The 19,778-nt window shown below is 39.9% G+C and overlaps 1 protein-coding gene across 1 annotated transcript in view; it reads right to left on the bottom strand.

Annotated features, from left to right (window-relative positions):
* The window catches only part of ttc39a (tetratricopeptide repeat domain 39A), a 79,022-nt gene that overhangs the window by 52,200 nt on the left and 7,044 nt on the right, over nt 1-19,778 (bottom strand). The window contains exon 2 of the mRNA XM_059983582.1: nt 13,543-13,647. Coding sequence (XP_059839565.1) covers nt 13,543-13,647 — 105 coding nt within the window. The remainder of the gene's footprint in view (nt 1-13,542; nt 13,648-19,778) is intronic.

The following is a 19,778-nucleotide window of genomic DNA, read 5'->3' as shown; positions in this document are numbered from 1 at the left end:
CTGATTAGATCATCGAGAAAAATTAAAACTAACAAAGACGAGAGTAGAAGGCGAGCGGGTATTCAGCACCATCTGCCTGCGTTTGACTGGTCTCTCTCTCCCCCCTCACTCACTGCTGCCAGAGAAAGGTGATATCTATCTCTCTCTCCCCCTCTCCCTCTCTCTCTCTCACAATTCAAAGAAGGAGGTAGTGTTGGGTCTCTTAAAGAGCATTAAGATGGATATTTCCCCAGGATATACCCCAGGTTATTGAGAGAGGCAAGGCGACAGATTGCTGGGGCCTCGACCAGTATCTTCAAGTCCCCTCTAGCCATAGGTGAGGTTCAGGAAGACTGCCAAGTAGCCTTCATTCCATTATTCAAGAATAGTGGGGAAATTCCTGGAAACTAGAGACCGGTGAATATCACATCAGTGGTAGGGAAGTTACTGGAGAGAATTCATAAGGATAGGATTTATGAACATTTGGAAAACCATGGCCTAACTAGGGAGAGTCAACATGGCTTTGTGCAGGGCAAGTTACGTCTTACTAACTTGATTTAGTTTTTTGACGAGGTTACCAGGGTGATTGATGAAGGTAGAGCTGTAGATGTTGTTTACATGGATTTTAGTAAGGCATTTGTTAAGTTCCCTAACAGGACGCTCATCAAGAAGATTAAGGTGTTGGAATCCATGGAGAATTGGTTCATTTGGATTGAGAAATAGCTTGTCAATAGAAGATAGTGGGTAGTGGTCAAAGAGACTTATTCTAGCTGGAGACCTATGATTAGTGGTGTTCCATTGCTGTTTGTGATGTATATAAATGACCTGAATTAAAATGTAGATGGGGTAAGTTTGCAGTTAATACAAAGATTGATGGTGCTGTGGATAGTGTAAAAGACTGGCAAAGAATACAGCAGGATATAAATCAGTTGCAGATATGGGCAGAGAAATGGCAAATGGAGTTTAACCCAGATAAATGTGAGGGGTTGCACCCTGATAGGGCAAATGCAAAGAGACAGTGTACTGTTAAGGGCAAGAACTTTTACAACGTTGATGAGCACAGGGATCTTGGGGTCCAGGTGCATAGCTCCTTGAAAGTGGCTGCACATTTTGATAGGGTTGTTAAGAAGGCATATGCCATGCTTGCCTTTATTATTTGAGGGATTGAGTTCAAAAGTCAGGAAGTTATGTTACAGCTTTATAAAACTCTAGTTAGACCATATCTGGAGTATTCCATACAGTTCTGGTCATCCCATCATAGGAAGGATGTCAAGGCTTTGGAGAGGGTGTACAAACGTAGAAGCAGTTTACCAGGATGCTGCTTTGATTAGAGGACATGAGCTAAATTGAAAGGTTGGATAAGATTAGGTTGTTTTCTCTGGAGCAGCAGAGACTGAGGGGAGGTTTATAAGATTGTGAGAGGCACAGATAGAGTAGGCAGACAAAATCTTTCTTCCATTGGTTGAAATGCCTTAATATCAGAGGGCATGCATTTAAGGTGAGAACAGGTCATTTCAAAGGAAATGTGAGGGACAATTCTTTTTTCTTACACAGAATGGTGGGTGTCAGAGGTGGCAATAGAGGCAGATTAGAGACTTTTAAATAGGTACATGAATGTGAAAATATGGAAGGATATGGACGTTGCATAGGCATAAGAGATTAGTTTAGTTAGCCGTTTGATTACTCATTTCATTGCTTTGGCACAACATGAAGGGCCTGGTCCTCTACTGCACTGTTCCAAATTTTATAATTTTCTAGCATTGGATTTTCATGGAACAAATATAAATGCTCAAAAATTGGTTTACTAAAGCATTTACATTTGGCAGTCTGATCCATATCTGGAAGTGGGGTAGAGGGAAGGATTTGTTGTTATTTTGGAATGAGGAGTTTCTGTATTCAGCTTTTGCAGGGCTCCAATCTGAAGCTTTGGCAATTTCAATAGCAAAGGAACAAAGTACTACTTCACTTTTCTTTACCATCCAACTTCAAGTGGGGGATAAGTCTTGAATACATGGTGTAAATGCTGCAAGCTTGAATCTTTTCATTTCTAGTTTTGATTCAAGAGCAAAGGTTGATTTGCATGAGTAATTGAGGCTGAGAAAATGGGTAACAGAAGGTCAATTGATCTCAGGAATAAAATATTAACTTGCAACATTTCTTCCAAAGAAAAGAACGATACCACATCCTCAAAAGGATATACTTCAGCAGAAATGTACAGCATACTCAGGACACAGCCAAGTTTGGAACCAAAAGTGGAGAAATGGCAGCTAATCTCCAAAAAAACTCACAAGAAGAAGTGCATTCTGCATGATAGAGTTCTTATACTGAATATCTGATGGAATCAGAAATGAGAAGACAGGATATTGGGTACAGTTGTAAAAAAAACTGTCTTGAGAAGGTTAGCAAGATCTTCAGAAAAAATTCCAGGAACCTCGCATGATTATAGTGCACGATACCTTGCGGAACAGTCTAGACAGCTGTAAGACAGCAGATGTTCCTGAAGTAAAACCAACCATTTCAAGAATGATTGGCACTTAAAATTTCTGATGAGGGTCACGCTAAGATAACATTAGCATTATCTGGGATGAGAGATACTCTACCAATATCTGGTGATCTTAGTTAAATAGATGTAACACAAGAACAGAGGGTTACTCAAAAATCAGAGGGTGGAAATCTGTAACAATTAAATCCATTTACATTCTTTTTAAAAATAGTGGACTGGATGGGGGGGGGGAATAAGATGGAGAGAGGAGCACCATATTGAACCCATGTTGCTTTAGAACCATCATCTTTTTAAAAATTGTGTCACATCAACAAATCCTCTCTGAACTGCAACGATGTGTAGAGAGAGTTCCAGAGCACAGACTGTAAAGAGCTCTTGAATAAATCTGGCTTGAGTTCCTTGGGTCTCATATGGTTGTACATTCTGCAAAAAGACTTTTAGAGATTAAGAACTCATTGAACACAAATAATACTGGTTTTATTGGGGTTGTATTAGGGTTCAGCAATGTCATGTTTGTCAAAAATACATCAGCAAAGAAATGCATCAACTTTCAATCTTCATTAAACTCAACTAAAATTAAATCAGTATTAATAAAAATACACACATTCAAAGTCATTTTAACATTAAAATTTATGACACTACTTGATCATCAATGCCACAGTAGCATCTGCACCTGTTACTATCAACCAGGAGCTGCAAGGCTGCCCAGTCACTTGGTGATACCTGGATGACATTGTTGTTACCAGTAAGGATGACAAGAAACATCTCAAAATCTCAAGACAGTGTTATAAAGATTACAATATTATGGGCCCAGAGCATGAATCAACAAGTGTGAACTCTTTAAACCAAGCATCACTTACTGTGATCTCACCATTGACGCACAAGAATTACACAAATGCGCTGAGAAAATTCAAGCAGGGGTGGATGCTCCAAGGTCAAGCAACATACCACAGTTGCAGTCCTTTTTTTAAAAAAAAAAGAGTTTGTCAATTTCTATAACAGGTTCTGGCCAAACCTGACTACTGTGCTCCACCCTTGAACTCAGATTGGAAGAAATGGCAATGGACAAAGCGGTGTGAGGTGGCTTTCCAAAAGGTAGTAAAAACTGGTGGCATTGTACTCTGTACTCACACATTAAGATCCACAACGTCCAGTGAAGCTTGCCTGTGACATTTCAGCTAATGGTATGGGTGCAGTTATGTCACATGTTATGAGTGATAGGAGTGAACGCCCCATAGCCTTTGCATCATGTTCCCCTACCGCTGCAGGGAAAAATTATGCACAGATTGACAGAGAGGCCTTGAGTCTGGTTTGGGCTGTGAAATGTTTCAATCAGTACCCGTATAGGAGAGAGTTTACCCTCATTATTGATCATCAACCACTGGTGTCCATTTTCAGTTCACAGAACTAACAGCAGCAACGCAAACGCAAAGATGAGCTCTGTTTCTTAGAGGACACAATTACAAGGTCGAATTAAAGAGGAAAACTAATCATGGAATTGGTCCCGATTATCCTTGGAAAAGGAGATACTAGAAAAATTTACAAAAAAAGACACTCCTTCTGACATATTCTCCCTAATGCAAACCAATGGCAGAAATAATCCAAAGGGAAAGCAGAAAAGATCCTGCACTGTCTCAAGTCTACAGGGTCACATAAAATTGCTGGAATGTGCAGCAGAAATTCCAGTTTCCCCATTTTTATTAGCACTGGGATGAACTTGCCCTTGACAGGGGCTGCCTTATGTGCGGATTGAGAGTTGTTGTACCATCCAAGCTGAGAGCTAAATTGCTGGAGGAGCTACTCGCTGGTCATCTATGTGTGGTCAGAATGAAAGCATTGGCTTGAAGCTTGGTCTGGTGGCTTTGGATAGATCAGTAGATTGTCATGCACTGTTCGGAATGCCAACACATCCAGAAGAAGTCGTCAGAGGTGTTAGAACCACTTCCTGCAGTCCCAGAGTCAACTCCTACAACCACCAGGAAGGAAGGCCCCAGAACCCGAGATTCTTTCACAGTCACAAGTCTCACCACTTGTCAGGAAAGACGTTGTCCCACAAGGACAAGAAATCCCCGACAGCAATGAAATCTTTAGGCTTGAATGGGACAATTTAAAATTTACTCTGCTGTGGATGCTCTATGTGTCTATACATAGTAGTTGTACTATATAGTAGACTGTGTATATAGTTGAGATACATTCTACATTGAGTTGGAGTTTATAGCCAAGGAGGGAGGAGTTTTGTGTATTTAATATACTGGTAATATAGTAAACATATTGTTTGATTAAGCATTCTTTGTTTATATAATTCATTACGAGTTACAGTACATGGAAAAGTACATGAATAACATGTCATTACGCCACTATGTCATAAGTGCACACCTCACTACAAGTTAAACTAAAAGTAGACATGTTATTCACAGCTCCATGTTTTTCTTTCAGTTAATTTTTGGACTTACAAAACATAACAAAGTTAACCTTTCTTGAAGCCATTTGTTTTTACTTTTGTAGCGATTGTTTCAGATTTCTGTTTTCAGCTATATTCCACCTTAACATAGAAACATGGAAAACCTACAGCACAATACAGGCCCTTCAGCCCACAATGCTGTGCCAAACATGTACTTACTTTAGAAATTACCTAGGGTTACTCATAACCCTCTATTTTTCTAAGCTCCATGTACCTATCCAGGAGCCTCTTAAAAAGACCCTATTGTTTCCGCCTCCACCACCATCACTGGCAGCCCATTCCACACATTGGCCACTCTCTGCATAAAATACTTACCCCTGATATTCCATCTGCACCTGCTTCCAAGCACCTTAAAACTGCGCCCTCTCGTGCTAGCCATTTCAGCCCTGGGAAAAAGCCTCTGACTATCCACACGATCAATGTCTTTCATCATCTTATACACCTCTATCAGGTCACCTCTCACCCTCCATCTCTCCAAAGAAAAAAGGCCGAGTTCACTCAACCTATTCTCATAAGGCATGCTCCCCAATCCAGACAACATCCTTGTAAATCTCCTCTGCCCCCTTTCTATAGTTTCTACATCCTTCTTAATGTCTACAAACTCAAGCTTTTCAATCTGCTGTAAGTCATCCCTACAATCATGAAGATCCTTTTCTGTAGTGAATACTGAAGCAAAGTTTTCATTAAGCACCTCTGCTACCTCCCCCAGTTCCATACACTTTTTTTTAAACTGAATTGGTCCTATTCTCTCACGTCTGATCCTCTTGCTCTTCACATATTTGTAGAATGCCTTGGGGTTTTCCTTAATCCTGCTCGCCAAGGCCTTCTCCAGGCCCCTTCTGCTCATCTGTTTTGTTCATGATGTTTCTTGCGTTAAAGTGGACACATCTCAAACCATCAGTCTGAGTGTATCCCTACTCTATCACCTACCCATCTTCCCTCTTGCACTGTCTCTAAGTTTTCTCTATTTGTGAGCCAACCACCCCTTCCTCTGTCTCTTCAGTTCATTCCCACCCCCCCAGCAATTCTAGTTTAAACTCTCCCCAATAGCCTTAGCAAACCTCCCCACCAGGATATTGGTCCCCCTCGGATTCAAGTGCAACTCGTCCTTTTTGTACAGATCATGCCTGTCCCAAAAGAGTTCCCAATGATTCAGAAATCTGAATCCCTGCCCCCTGCTCCAATCCCTCGTCCACACATTTATCCTCCACTTCACTCTATTCCTATACTCACTGTTGGGTGGCACAGGCAGTAATCCTGAGATTACTACCTTTGAGGTCCTGCTTCTCAACTTCCTTCCCAACTCCCTGTAGTCTGTTTTCCTTAAGGTACACATATTTTCAGAAAGCTGGAAATGTTATGAAGGGATCAGCCAAAATCACTGATTAAAATGACAGAACATAAAAAGGAAAGACTTGGCTCAGTTCTGCATGACTGCAGTTCATTCATTACGTTCTGAATGAAGTTAATTTTTTGCTTTGCAAAAATAGAAAGATGAAACAGAAAACAGACTGTCAATTGAAAAACTATTAGATAATATCTTTTCAAGAATATAATACAGCAAACACAATTAGTGTCACTTTTAATCTGTAGAACTTGGAAGCCTGTGCAGGTAACTATAGTTCTTTATATTGTTGTAAGTTTACAGCTGAGCCTCCCTCAAAGACAGCTTTGAAATGTTGAATGTTTGTTAAAATATTTACTATAAAGTAAATAGCAGATAAATAATCAACATAAAAGTACAAATTCAGAGTTAAGTAAAGAGTTTAAAAGTCTCCCTGTTCAAAAGTTTTATGTATTTATCCTAAGTAAAAATACTCTCCTTTTTGAAAATTCCTGAAATCAAAACTGGACTTTCTGCTTTTCACGAACCAGAGGTTTGACCAGTTCTGGCAGGGTCTGGTTGAAATTCATTAAGTTCACCACAGAATGGGAATGAAACCTTGAGTCATGCAGCTTGCTTGATGTCGAGCTACACAGACTTGTGGAGGTGAATTCACTGCCTACATCAAAACAGAATGTGCTGTACAACTGAATATAAGAGTAAGGAACAAGGAAAACTGATTCATAAATGGAACTATTTTTACTTTCACTAATCCTTTGTAATTTTCTGGAAATGTAAAGGAAGGCATCCTTGAAATATAACCACACTTCTACCATAAAGCCCCATCTGGGAACAGTCCCTGTTAACATGGGTGACAAAGTAAAAAAGGTTGGAAAAAATGCTGATTTTATTTTCTATCAGCATCATTTTTTGAAACAGTGTTTAATTACTGTTCCTGTGCACCACATACAATTACTTGAAAAGTTGTAACAGTAATAGCAACACTTCCTCATGGGTAGGGCTGATTGACTAATACTGGGCAAATAATCCAGTAGTTAATGGGCGGGTAATGTTTAACTGCATTACTGATCTTATTGTTTAGCTGAGGCATGCTAGCCCTATAGGAGGTTTATAATATGACATTTAATCAAATTCAGATGCCTCTGTAGTTAGGTTAAAGGCTGGAATGTAACTGAGTATGCCGGCAAATGGGAGGCTAATACACCCTTCAACAACTGGGCATGTAGCAAAATGAATAGGCTGCACAGCTTAACAGGTACTGCTGGGAATTAATCATATTTCCTTACAATGCATTGTACATATTCCAATAACTACTTGTATATATTTTCCTTTTTACAGTTTGTTGCTGATTTTAAAAAGAGACTTATAACCTTACAATTCAATAGTATGTTGTTAGGAATGAGAAGCGTTCCAATCAACAAAATTAAAAATCTTTGAGAACGAGATTTACAGCCTTCAATTTCTGAGGAAACTTGGAATGAAGTTTTTAAATTGGTTATGGGCCCGTCATTCCCTTTTACAATTCAAAGGGGTTCACAGGGCTCACATGTCTAAAGATAAGCTATCTTGTTTTTATTCAGATATATCCCCCTTCTGTGATAGATGCAATAATGGAGAAGCCTCATTAATTGACATGCTTTGGACATGTCCGAGCCTTGAAAGATACTGGAAAGAAATATTCCAAACTTTCTCAGTACTTTTCAAAGTAAATTTTAAGCTTAACCCTTTGATCGCATTATTTGGTTTTGTTTGGAGGAAATGACTTTATTTTGGAGAAACCTGATTTGCATATTTTGGCTTTTATTTCTCTTATAGCTAGGAGGGTTCTCTTGCTTAAGTGGAAGGATGCTGTTCTGCCTACTCATGCTCAATGGTTACGGGATGTTATGTCATGCTTAAATTTAGAGAAGATCCAATGTTCAGTTTTTCAATCTAGTCAAGACTTCTATACATTGTGGGGACCATTTCTGAGTTATTTTCAAAACCTTTGATTTGTTGCAAAAGTACAGATGGTGGCTAATAATATATTTTATTATATGATAAGGGTTTTTTCCCTTTTTTCTTGCTTTTCCCAACAGCTCTGGCTTTGGTAGTGGGTTTAGATATTTTTTCTATATAACAAAATTATTATATTTCAATATTACGATTTAATTTAATTTTTATGAATACAGGGTTTTGTGATTGTAACTGTATTTTTAATACAACATATTTGGTACTTTTTTAACTTATAATATATATCTTCCTGTACTCTGTATTTCTTTATGCAGAAACTAATAAAAATATTGAAAGAGAGACAATTCAGACATCCAGACCTATCCTATCACATTATCTCATTTGGAATAAATAGGAAAAATTAAATTGGAAAGGATTTTTGAACAAACAGTAGAGTGTTGTTCATGTCTTATGACCTGAAGCTGAAAAGCTGAAATGATCACTGATACACACAGTAATTGGCTTTATTTCACTGCAAACCCCTCTGTCCTTCAGATAATATTGTCTCCTTCTTCCAGGAAGCAGGACAAAATATACATAGCCATCACTTCATATCATGGAAGCCCATAAAATCTAATCTGTTTCTGTATAATATTGGGGTACAGTAACGATGGACACATCTCTCTCAGTGTAACACTGGGGTGTAGGTCTGGCAGATACAGATATGCTTCTGTACAAGACTGGGTTACAAAATGGTTCAATACATGTATAACACTGGCGTACAGAACAAACCTGCCCCAGTAGAACGCTGAGTGGTTGCAGAGCTATTCATGTTTAACGCTTGGGTAAAGTGCAATATTAGGCGTGGTGATGTGGTGCAGAAGTCTTGCTCCAAGAATCCAATGTTTTATTCTGACTTCATGCACTGAGTGGGCTTACGCATCTTCCCTAAATCCATGCAGATTTCTTCTGCTTGGGCTGGTTTCAGCACACATACAAAAGAAATGTGTTGAGGCTATACGGACTCCGGAAAATCCCCCTCCTCTTGATGGGTGTCAGGAGAACTGGTGGAGTTGATGGAAAAGCCAGAGAAAACAGAGAAATAAGACTGATGGGATTGCCCTGAAAGACCTAATAGGCTGAATGGTCTCCTTCTGTGTTGTATGAAATGTCACATTTTCTTGTAGTTCTTAAGTGTTAATCTAAGGTGATCATCATCTGATTTCTGGGAAGAATATTACTGTCCTATTTGAAATTATAATTTATTCACAAATCTTACATATTATGTTCTATTTACTCAGCAACAGCCAATGATTTCATGATATTGGAATTAGGATTTATTTGACCAATCTGGCGACATTCCCTTCAAGGGAAAAAATAGAAAGAACTCTATATAATGATGGCAATCTCCACCCTTCTGTGAGGTACTAAACACACAAAGGCTTGAACCTCAAGGCAAAGGTTAAGAATGCTGTGATGCAACCTTTTTACAGCTCCATTTCAGTGGATATTGTTTACCTGGATTTTCAGAAGGCCTTTGACAAAGTGCTGCCCACGAGGCTGCTAAACAAAAGGGCTATATAGAAATAATACCAGCATGGATAGAAGATTGGCTGACCAGCAGCAGGCAAAGAGTGGGAATAGAAGGGACCTATTCTGGTTTGCCACTGGATGAGTAGTGGTGTTCCACAGGGGTCAGTGTTGAAACCGCTTCTTTTCACTTATATATCAATGATCTGGATGATGGAATTGATGGCTTTGAGGCCAAATTTGTAGATGAATCAAAGGCAGATGGAAAGGCAGGTGGTACTGAGGAAGCAGGGACTCCACAGAAGGATTTAGACAGATCAGGAGAATGGGCAAAAACGTGCAGATGGAATACAGTGCAGGTAAGTGTATAGTCATGCACCTTGGCAGAAGGAATAAAGGCATAGACAATTTTCTAAGCAGGAAGAAAGTTCAGAAATCAGAGGTGCAAAGAGACTTGGGAGTCTTAGTGCAGGATTCCTAAGGGTGAACTTGTAGACTGATGTGATATTAAGAAAGGAAAATGCAATGTTGACTTTCATTTCGAGAGGACTAGAGTATAAAAGCAAGAGTGTAACGCTGAGCCTGTAAGGTATTGGTCAACCCACATTCGAGGTACTGCAAGCCGTTTTGGGCCCCTTATTGGACAGGGTCCAGCGTAGGTTCACAAGGATGATCCGAAAATAAAAAGGTTAATGTGTGAGAAGTATTTGAAGGCCCTAGGCCTGTATTTACTGGAGAATAAGGGGGAGGGGATCTCATTGAACCCATCAAATATTGACGGTCTTGATAAAATGGACGTGAAGAGGATGCATCCTACATTGAGGAGGTCTAGCCTTAGAATAGAAGGATGCACCTTTAGAATAGAGATGAGGAGAAATTTTATTGTTTAGAGTGTGATGTATCTGTGGAATTAATTGCCACAGACAGCTGTAGCAGCCAAGACATTGGGTATATTTAAAGTGGAGCTAGATCGGTTCTTGTTTAATAAAGGTGTCAAAGGTTACGGGAATGGGGTTGAGAAGGATAATAAGTCAGCCATGATAGAATGGCAGAGCAGACCTGATGGGCAGAATGGCCTAATCCTGCTCTTATATCTTATGGCCTTCATTTGTTGGGAAAGTTTCTACATTGACAATTGCAGATAAATGGTTTAAAGTCAAATTACTACCTTTTCATCTCCTTAGCCTGTTACATAGCTCTGTTGTTTCCCTGCATAGCTACAATTTCTTTCAGGCATGGGATTCAGAAATTATTATTTTATTCTAAGAGAATCTCATCAAATTTCAAGCTTATTGAGGACCATCTCAAACGCTACTCTAGTCACAGAACGGTACCTGGAATTTTCCACACAAAGAAGTTCAGATTTTATCTTCTTTTTAAATAACAGAGAATTATCCAGGAAAGGCCAACTATCCATCCAATTAAACCCAGAAAGAGAATAGTTTATTCAGAAAGAGAAATCAGAAATAGTTTATTCTCTTTCTTAGTTTATTTTGACATTATGCTTTCACCTACAAATAAGATGCATATATAGTGTTAGAACATTACATCAATTTCTTGTGATGAAAAATGTAAGGATCATCCCACATTCTAAGTAAGGCTACATCATAGGCTGAACAGTTAGTAACACTTCAGGAAGAATCAGGCCACATACAGATCCCAGTAATATAAGAATACCTTAGGTTGGCTGAACTTCACAACCACCAACCTATCACAAGATTAACAACTACATGACTATTAGAACATCTTGATGCAAAATCTATTCAAAGGCTGACTGAACCAAAATTAGTTCCTGAGGACAAGCTCTTAGCCAGCAATTTGAGAGATTAATTATGTTCTAGAAATGGCAGCCAATCTGGTGAACTGGAGACAAATCATCTGTGGTTTAGCTGAGACTAGCCCCATCTCAGAATCAGTAGGTTGTGCAACTGTGCCATGTGTAAACTGGGTGCTAGGCTTCCTATATTAGCAACTCCACTTCAAAAGATATTCTTTCTTGCCTACAAATTACTTTGGGTTAACATTCCCACTGGCCAGTTTAATATATTTGTGATTTAAACTCAGCAAAAGCCATTACCTAGTTAGGCTGTTAGGTTTCACTGCTAGATGGAGGTCAGCAAATTGATCTCCAAAGTTGGAGTAAGGAAAAGGAGGGATGGCAAGGAGGAGATTTTACCAGGATCTAAAGACCCAAGCACAAACTGTTATTCTGCCAAGCATATTACAGGGAAGCATGGTGTTTTCAATATTAAATGCAGATAAATAATATTGATTGAATGTGCTCTATTTTTTCGAATGACCTTAATAAGCTGCATCAAGCCACACATCAGCCATGTTTATTCAGTCCTCCCTGGTAGATGTTGAAGAATTTGAACAAAGGTATAGTTCAGATCTTATGAAAGCAGCATTGTTACATCCACAGATCATAAAATCCTTCAAAATGTTCAACTGTTTCAGGAGGTATAAGGTAATAAGCATCACAATTCACATAAATAATCTATAATACCAAGAGAAATTACTCCAAGCAGATGTTAAATTACAATCAGTACAGGGTTGCTTTCACAGGCAATTTTTTTTTTAAGGTAAGCATGTTCCCCCCATCACACTTCCAACCTTCACTGGCCAGTCTAAATACCAATCAGAACAGGGAATCATACCTAGATTTGTCACCTGAAATAACTTTGCTTCTGGACCAAATGAGCTTTAGTATATTTATTTTTTTGCTTGATTTTAAAAAATTGCTTTAATATGTAATTCTTTATTGTTGATCTTCATAAATTTCTCAGCCCCAAATGCTTCTGGGGCCTCTGAACAAGCACCACGCACATCAATGGCACTCTGATCAGTGTCACCACCACCTCTTGACCACTCATCTGTCCATCTCTTTATTTAACATCAAATACTGGTTGTGTGAAAAATTTCTCTAACTGAAAAGGACAAAGCCATTGTCGTCAATCTCCACTACAGATTTTCTCCTAGTCAGCATCTTTATCTTCCTTCCTGATCGCTGTGTGAAGACAAACCAGACTTGATGAAATCCTGGTGGTTCACTGAAATTAAACAGGGTTTAATGGCTAAATAAAACTACAAACTTCCAGCTCCATAAAGTGTACATTTCTGCACCTAAACCCTTTGTAAATGTAAATCATATTCTTTGCTTTATTAGTTAACTTGAATATTCCTGCATCCTTCTGTTTACCCCCACATCTTGCACCCTCCATGAGCTTCATTTCATACAAAACAGTGACCCTGTGTTATAACTGACATCAAGTCATATTCAACCAAGTGCAGACCGATGTCAGGTAGCTTCCAATTATCAGGCCTCCATTTTCAATTTCTTATCCTTCATTTCAAATTCTTTATACCTCCATAAATTAATCTAGCCTAACAGACTTGCAAATTGTTAATTATATCCTCCACAGCTCATCAATTTTAATTGCTCCACTGCTGATGGCTGAATCTTTAACTGCTCAGGTCCGGGCTCTGAGATGTCCTCCAAGACATAATGTGCATCTTTCTCATTTTTTATTTTCCATTTGCTCCTTAACCCTAACTCATTAGCCAAGCACTTGATCATCTGATTTTTCATTTTCTCCCTTGGTTTCAAGTATTGTTATAATATACCTTGAATGAAGTGCCTTCGGGCACATTAATACCAGGTGTGTACGTGATGATGTTACAATACAAATAAGGCAGAACACATCAAATGAAATATGAGCAGAGCATGGAATGTCCTCTCACAAAACAATTTAGCTGAGTAATACATTCAGATAAAGATTAAATGCTACTCACTTTGAACGGAGCTTAGCCAAAGCATCTTCAAATCTGTTGCTTAGAAACAAGTCCAGAGCCACCACACATTCATCCAGTGATGTTTTTAAGTCCGGTTGAGGAGACCTGCCCCAAAGATTTTAAAGATTCATTAAAATAACCAATAACCCAATTTGCATTGATAATGGTATTTCTTCGAAAATCCTGTTTTGATTAAAATGTTGTGAAATATATTTTGCATTTCTATTGAGGTTTCCTATTAAATTATAATTCATACCAATCACAGGTATCCGATGCCAATGATCATATGATGAAATATTTTAAATAAATTGCTCAACTCATTTGAGATCCTGAGAAACTGAGTTAGCATTTATGTTTTTTATGGAACTTTAAAAGTAATGAAGACTACCTATTGGAGATCATTTACTGCAGCATAAGTAATGCAAAATTTCCATGACTTAATAACTCATCATCATCATCATAATGAGCCATGTCATATTATGTGGGCAACCATGATCTATCCATGACCATGACTGTTCTTGGCAAATTTTTCTACAGAAATGGTTTGCCATTGCCTTCTTCCAGATAGTGCCTTTACAAGGTGGGTGACTCCAACTATTATCAATACTCTTTAGGGATTGTCTAACTGGCATCAGTGGTCACATAACCAGGACTTGTGATGTGCACCAGCTGCTCATATGACCACCAACTGTTCTCATGGCTTTATGTGACCCTGAATGGGGAGGTGGGGGCTAAGCAGCTGTTACTCCTTGCTCAAGGTTGACCTGCAGGCTAGCGGAGGGAAGGATGCCTTACACCTCCTTTGGTAGAGACGCATCTCCACCCCACCACCCAGCGTGAAATACTTCCTGAGTGTTTAAGGCAGAGTGTTTAATTTCCATATAAACAATACAAAAATGGTCATTGCTGGAAAGTTTTTTTTTTAAAGCTTGTGCTTGGGACAGTAATAACACTGTCAGAACAGCCCAAAGTCAACCACACGATAGACATCTTATGTCGGTATAGGTTAGATAAAGTGGATTCTCCTCTATGAAGATCACAATTGAATTTCTAAGAGACAGCATCTTTCACATTGACTCCACTGACTTGGAAAACAGCATCTATTGGCTGCCCAGAGGCAGGAAACTGTGATCAGTGCCAATGCCAGGAATGTTGGCAGGGAGAGGATGCTGATGTTGGAGAATTGTGTGGCCAGAGCATTTCAGAACTTTGACATGCCTGCTGTCGGCTCTCTTCATGTCAGAAAGATACGGGAGAATGGGGATTACTGCTGTCCAGTACATCGCCAGCTCAGTGATGGACTGGAGGTTTCAGTCTGCTAACACTCTTCCACTCAGATGGAATCTATACCTATGCTGTGAATTTCATCAAACATCTGTTTCAGCGAGTGAAGTGATCCACATACTCCAGGCTGTTATTTTGGCCATGTGTGGCAAGATGCAATAATCACAGATTGGTCAATCCTCTGAAAGCTTTATGCAAAGTCAATTCATGTATATGCCTCAGAATGTATCAACGATAACTCTTATGGAAAACCCCAAAAGCCACTGCTCTGAATACATACAGAGGCTCTGCCCAAAATGCGAACTCTCCCTTTGCCACCATAGATGCTTCCTGACACACAATGCTCCTCCAGTAGTAGTTTTTATTTGCTTTGAATGTATTGCTGTCACAAAAGTTTCTGAAAGTATAATCCAAACTTGCTTTGCAAACAAGATATTAGTAACCTTCTGTCTGAAATTGCTTCAGAACCAACTTCTGTGAGGTGTGAAGTCATTTCCTCATTGCAACAGTCCACCCAACAATCCTTGGGATTTAGAGGAACAAGTTTGTACAGAGGTTGCAAGAAACAAACGGTTGTTAGAGTAGGTGATTTTACAGTATGGGACTCCCATACTGCAAAAGAAGTAGATGGGATAAAGGCTATCAAATGTGTTCAGAGAAGTTTCCTTAATCAGTGGAGAGGTCCTGTTGAGAGTGTGATACTTGTTCTGAACGAGACAGGGCAAATGACAGGCATTTGTGTAGGGGAACACATTGCTTCTAGTGATCATAATGTCATTAGTTTCAAAGTAAATATGGAAAAAGATAGGTCTGGTCTGCGTGTTGAGATTCTAAATTGGAGAAAGGCTAACTTTGACTGTATGAGAAAGGATCTCGCAAATGTAGATTGGGATAGGCTGTTTTCTGGCAAAGGTATACTTGGTAAGTGGGAGGTCTTCAAAAGTGAAATTTTGAGAGTACATAGCTTCTATGTGCCTGTCAGAATAAAAGGTCAAGATTTAGGGAACCTGGGTTTTCAAGAGATATTGACACCCTGGTTGAGAGATAAAAGGAGGTGCATAGCAGGTACAGGCAGGTAGGAACAAATGAGGTACTTACGGAGTACAAGGTATGTAAGAGAACACTTAAAAAAGAAATCAGGAGGGCTAAAGGGCATCATTAGATTGCCCTAGCAGACAAGGTGAAGGAGAATCCTAAGGAATTCTACAGATTTGTAAAGAGCAAAAGGATTGCAAGGGACAGAATTGGTCCTCTGGAAGGACAGAATGGTAATCCATGTGTGGAGCCAAAAGAGATGGGGGAGATCATAAATGGATCTTTTTTTTGCATCTGTATTTACTTGGGAGACAAACACAGAATCTATTAGTTTGGAAAGTCAGCAGTGAGAATCTGCAGATTACAGAGGAGGAAGTTTTTGCTGTCTTGAGGCAAATTAGGGTGGATAAATCCCCAGGGCCTGACCAGGTGCTCTCTCTGACCCTGTGGGAGACATGTGCAGAAAATCCAGGGGCTCCAGCAGAGATATTTAATTCACCTTTAGAGGCAGGTGAGGTACCAGAGGATTGATAATCTTGTTCTGCTGTTTAAGCAAGGATTTAAAAATGAACCAGGAAATTATGGGCCAGTGAGCCCGACATCAGTAGTGGGAAAGTTATTGAAAGGTGTTCTAAGAATGTAATATATGTGTATTTGAATAGACAGGGACTGATTAGGGATAGTCAACATGGCTTTGTGCATTCTGTCCTTCCAGAGTGTTTAACCAATGTTGACGAGTTTTCCGAGGAAGTTACCAGGAAAGTGGATGAAGGCAAAGCAGTGGATGTTACCTACATGGACTTTGGCAAGGCCTTTGACAAGGTCCCACATGAGAGATTGATCAAGAAAGTTCAGTTGCCTGGCATTCAAGATGAGGTAGTAAATTGGATTAGGTGTTGGCTTTGTGGGAGAAGCCAGAGAGTAGTAGTAAATGCTGGGTCAGTTGTTGTTTGTCATCTATATCATAGATCTGGGTGATAATGTGGTTAACTGGATCAGCAAGTTTGCAGATGACACCCTGAATGGGGCTCTACTTCAAGAAAGACTATCAGGGCTTGCAGCAGGATCCGGAAAAGCTGTAAAAATGGGATGAAATTGCCAGATGGAATTTAACACAGAGTGTTAAATCACATTAAATCACACATCACAGGGTGATTCTCTTCAGTAGGACCAACCAGAATAGGTCTTACACAGTGAATGGTAGGGCACAGAGGAGTGTGGTAGAACAAACAGATCTGGGAATACTGGTCCATAATTCATTGAAAGTGTCAGCACAGGTAGATAGAGTTGTACAGAATACTTTTGGCACATTGGCCTTTCTAAATCCAAGTATTGAAACAGAAAACAATACACACAAAATGTTGGAGGAATTCTGCAGGCCAGAAGTAAATAGTCAATGTTTTGGCCCGAGACCCTTCATCGGGACTGGAGTAAAAAAGATGAGGAGTCAGTGTAAGAAGATAGGGAGAGGAGAGAAAGAAACACAAAGTGATAGGTGAAACGGGAGGGGAGGGGAGAAGGGGGAATCTGATAGGAGAGGACAAAAATACCATGGAAGAAAGAAAAGGGGCAGGAGCACCAGAGGAAGGTGACGGGAGGTAAGGAGACATGGTAAGAGAGGGTAATGATGAAGGGTTGGGGGGCATTACCGGAAGTTCAAGAAATTGAAGTTTATGCCATCAGGCTGGAGGCTACCCAGACAGAATATAATGTGCTGCTCCTCCAACCTGAGTGTGGCTTCATCACAATGCAGAGGGGCCATGGACTGACATGTCCAAATGTGAATGGGAAGTGAAACTTAAATGGGTGACCACTGGGAGATCCCACTTTTTCTGGTGGACCGAGTATAGGTGCTCAGCGAAGCAGTCTACCAATCTACATCGGGTTGAGCACAGCAGATGGAATGCTATGTTGAAGTTGTATAAGATGTTGGTGAGGCCAAATATGGAGTATTGTGTGCAGTTTTGAACACCTGCCTACAGGGAAGATGGAAATAAGATTGAAAGAGTGCAGAAAAAATTTACAAGGATGTTGCTGGGACTAGAAGACATGAGTTATAAGGAAAGATTGAATAGGTCATGACTTTATTCTTGGAATGTAGAAGGTTGAGGGGGGATTTGACAGAGATATACAAATTTATGTGGTGTATAGATAGGGTAAATGCAAGCAGGCTTTTTTACTAAGTTAGTTGGGACTACTACTAGAGGTCATGGGTTAAGGGTGAAAGATGATGCATGCAAGCTCGATTTCAATGTTTAAGAGAAGTTTGGTGATAGGTACATGGACGTTCGTGGTATAGAGGGCTATGGTTCCAGTGCAGGTCAATAGGAGCAGGCAGTTAATGGTTCACCGCGGACTAGATGGGCCTGTTTCTGTGCTGTATTTTTCTATGTATTTTAAGAGATGTTTAGATAGGCGCATGGATGCAAGGAAGATGGACAAACATGGACATAGTGTAGGCAAGTGGGATTAATATTTGGGTATGTTTGATTTGCCTTCTAACTGGTTTGGAACAACACAGTGCCAGATAGCCTGTTTCTGTGCTGTACTGTTCCATGACTCTATAACATTAACTGTTGCACGTTCTTAGCTGTCTTCTACCTTAACACTATTTGAAATACATCTCTATTCTCCCATACACATAATGCTGGAGGAACTCAGGTCAGGTAGCACTTATGGAGAGTGAAAAAGAATAGTTGATATTTCAAACCAAGATTCTTCATCTATTTTGATGAAGAATCTCAGCCTGAAACATTGACTGTTCGTTCTCCATAGATGGAGCCCGACCGTGGCCTCTTGTACGTTTTCACTGTACCCACTGCATTGGTACAAATGACAGATAGAAAAAGGGAGGAGGTCCTGAAGAGAGAATTCAGGGAGTTAGGTAGGAAGCTGAAAGGCAGGACCTCCAGGGTAGTAATCTCAGGATTGCTGCCTGTGCCGCATGCTAACAAGCACAAGAATAGCATGATCAGATATATTAACGTATGGCTGAGAGACTGGTGTAGGGGGCAGGGCTTCAGATTCCTGGATCACTAGGGCCTCTTCTGGGGCAGGTATGATGTGTACAAAAAGGACAGGTTACACCTGAACCCAAAAGGGGTCCAATATCCTAGCAGGTACATTTAACAGAGTTGTTAGGGAAAGTTTAAACTAATTTGGCAGGCGGATGGGAACCAGAGAGATAGGGCTGAGGAAGGGGGAAACAGAAATAAATCAAAGATAATGTGCAACATTGATTACAGAAAGAACTGGCAGGAGGTGAAGCTTAATCCAAGCCAGTGACATGAGTTACAGGGCAATAGAGGCATGGTGCAGATAAAACAGAAAGCAATAAATACTGGACTGAGAGTGTTGTATTTGAATGCACACAGCATAAGGAATAAAATGAATGATCTTGAAATTCAGCTACAGTTTGGCAAATATGACATTGTGGCTATCTTTGAAACTTGGTTAAAGGATGGCTGTCATTGGGAGCTGAACATCCAAGGATATACGGTGTATCAGAAAGATAGGTTAGTAGGCAGACAGGGTTGTGTGGTTCTGTGTATAAGAAATAATATTAAATCATTGGAAAGAGATGACATAGGATTGGAAGTTGTAGGGTGTCTATCAGTTGAGTTAAGAAATGGCAAGAGTAAAAGGACCCTAATGACAGGCCTCCAAACAGCAGCCGGGATGTGGATTACAAATTACAGCAGGAGGTAGAAAGGACGTGTCAGAAGGGCAATGTCATGACAATCGGGGATTTTAAGTTGAAAGTGGATTGGGCAAACCAGGCCAGTACTGGACCTCAAGAGAGAGAATTTGTAGAATGTCTGAGGGATGGATTTTTAGAACAGCTTGATGTTGAGCCCACCAGGGGATCAGCTGTGCTGGATTGGGTGTTGTGCAATGATCCAGAGGTGATAAAAGAG

The sequence above is a fragment of the Hypanus sabinus genome, chromosome 11 (genome assembly GCF_030144855.1).
Source record: "Hypanus sabinus isolate sHypSab1 chromosome 11, sHypSab1.hap1, whole genome shotgun sequence".
Lineage (NCBI taxonomy): Eukaryota > Metazoa > Chordata > Chondrichthyes > Myliobatiformes > Dasyatidae > Hypanus > Hypanus sabinus.
This window is presented reverse-complemented; position numbering and strand designations above follow the sequence as displayed.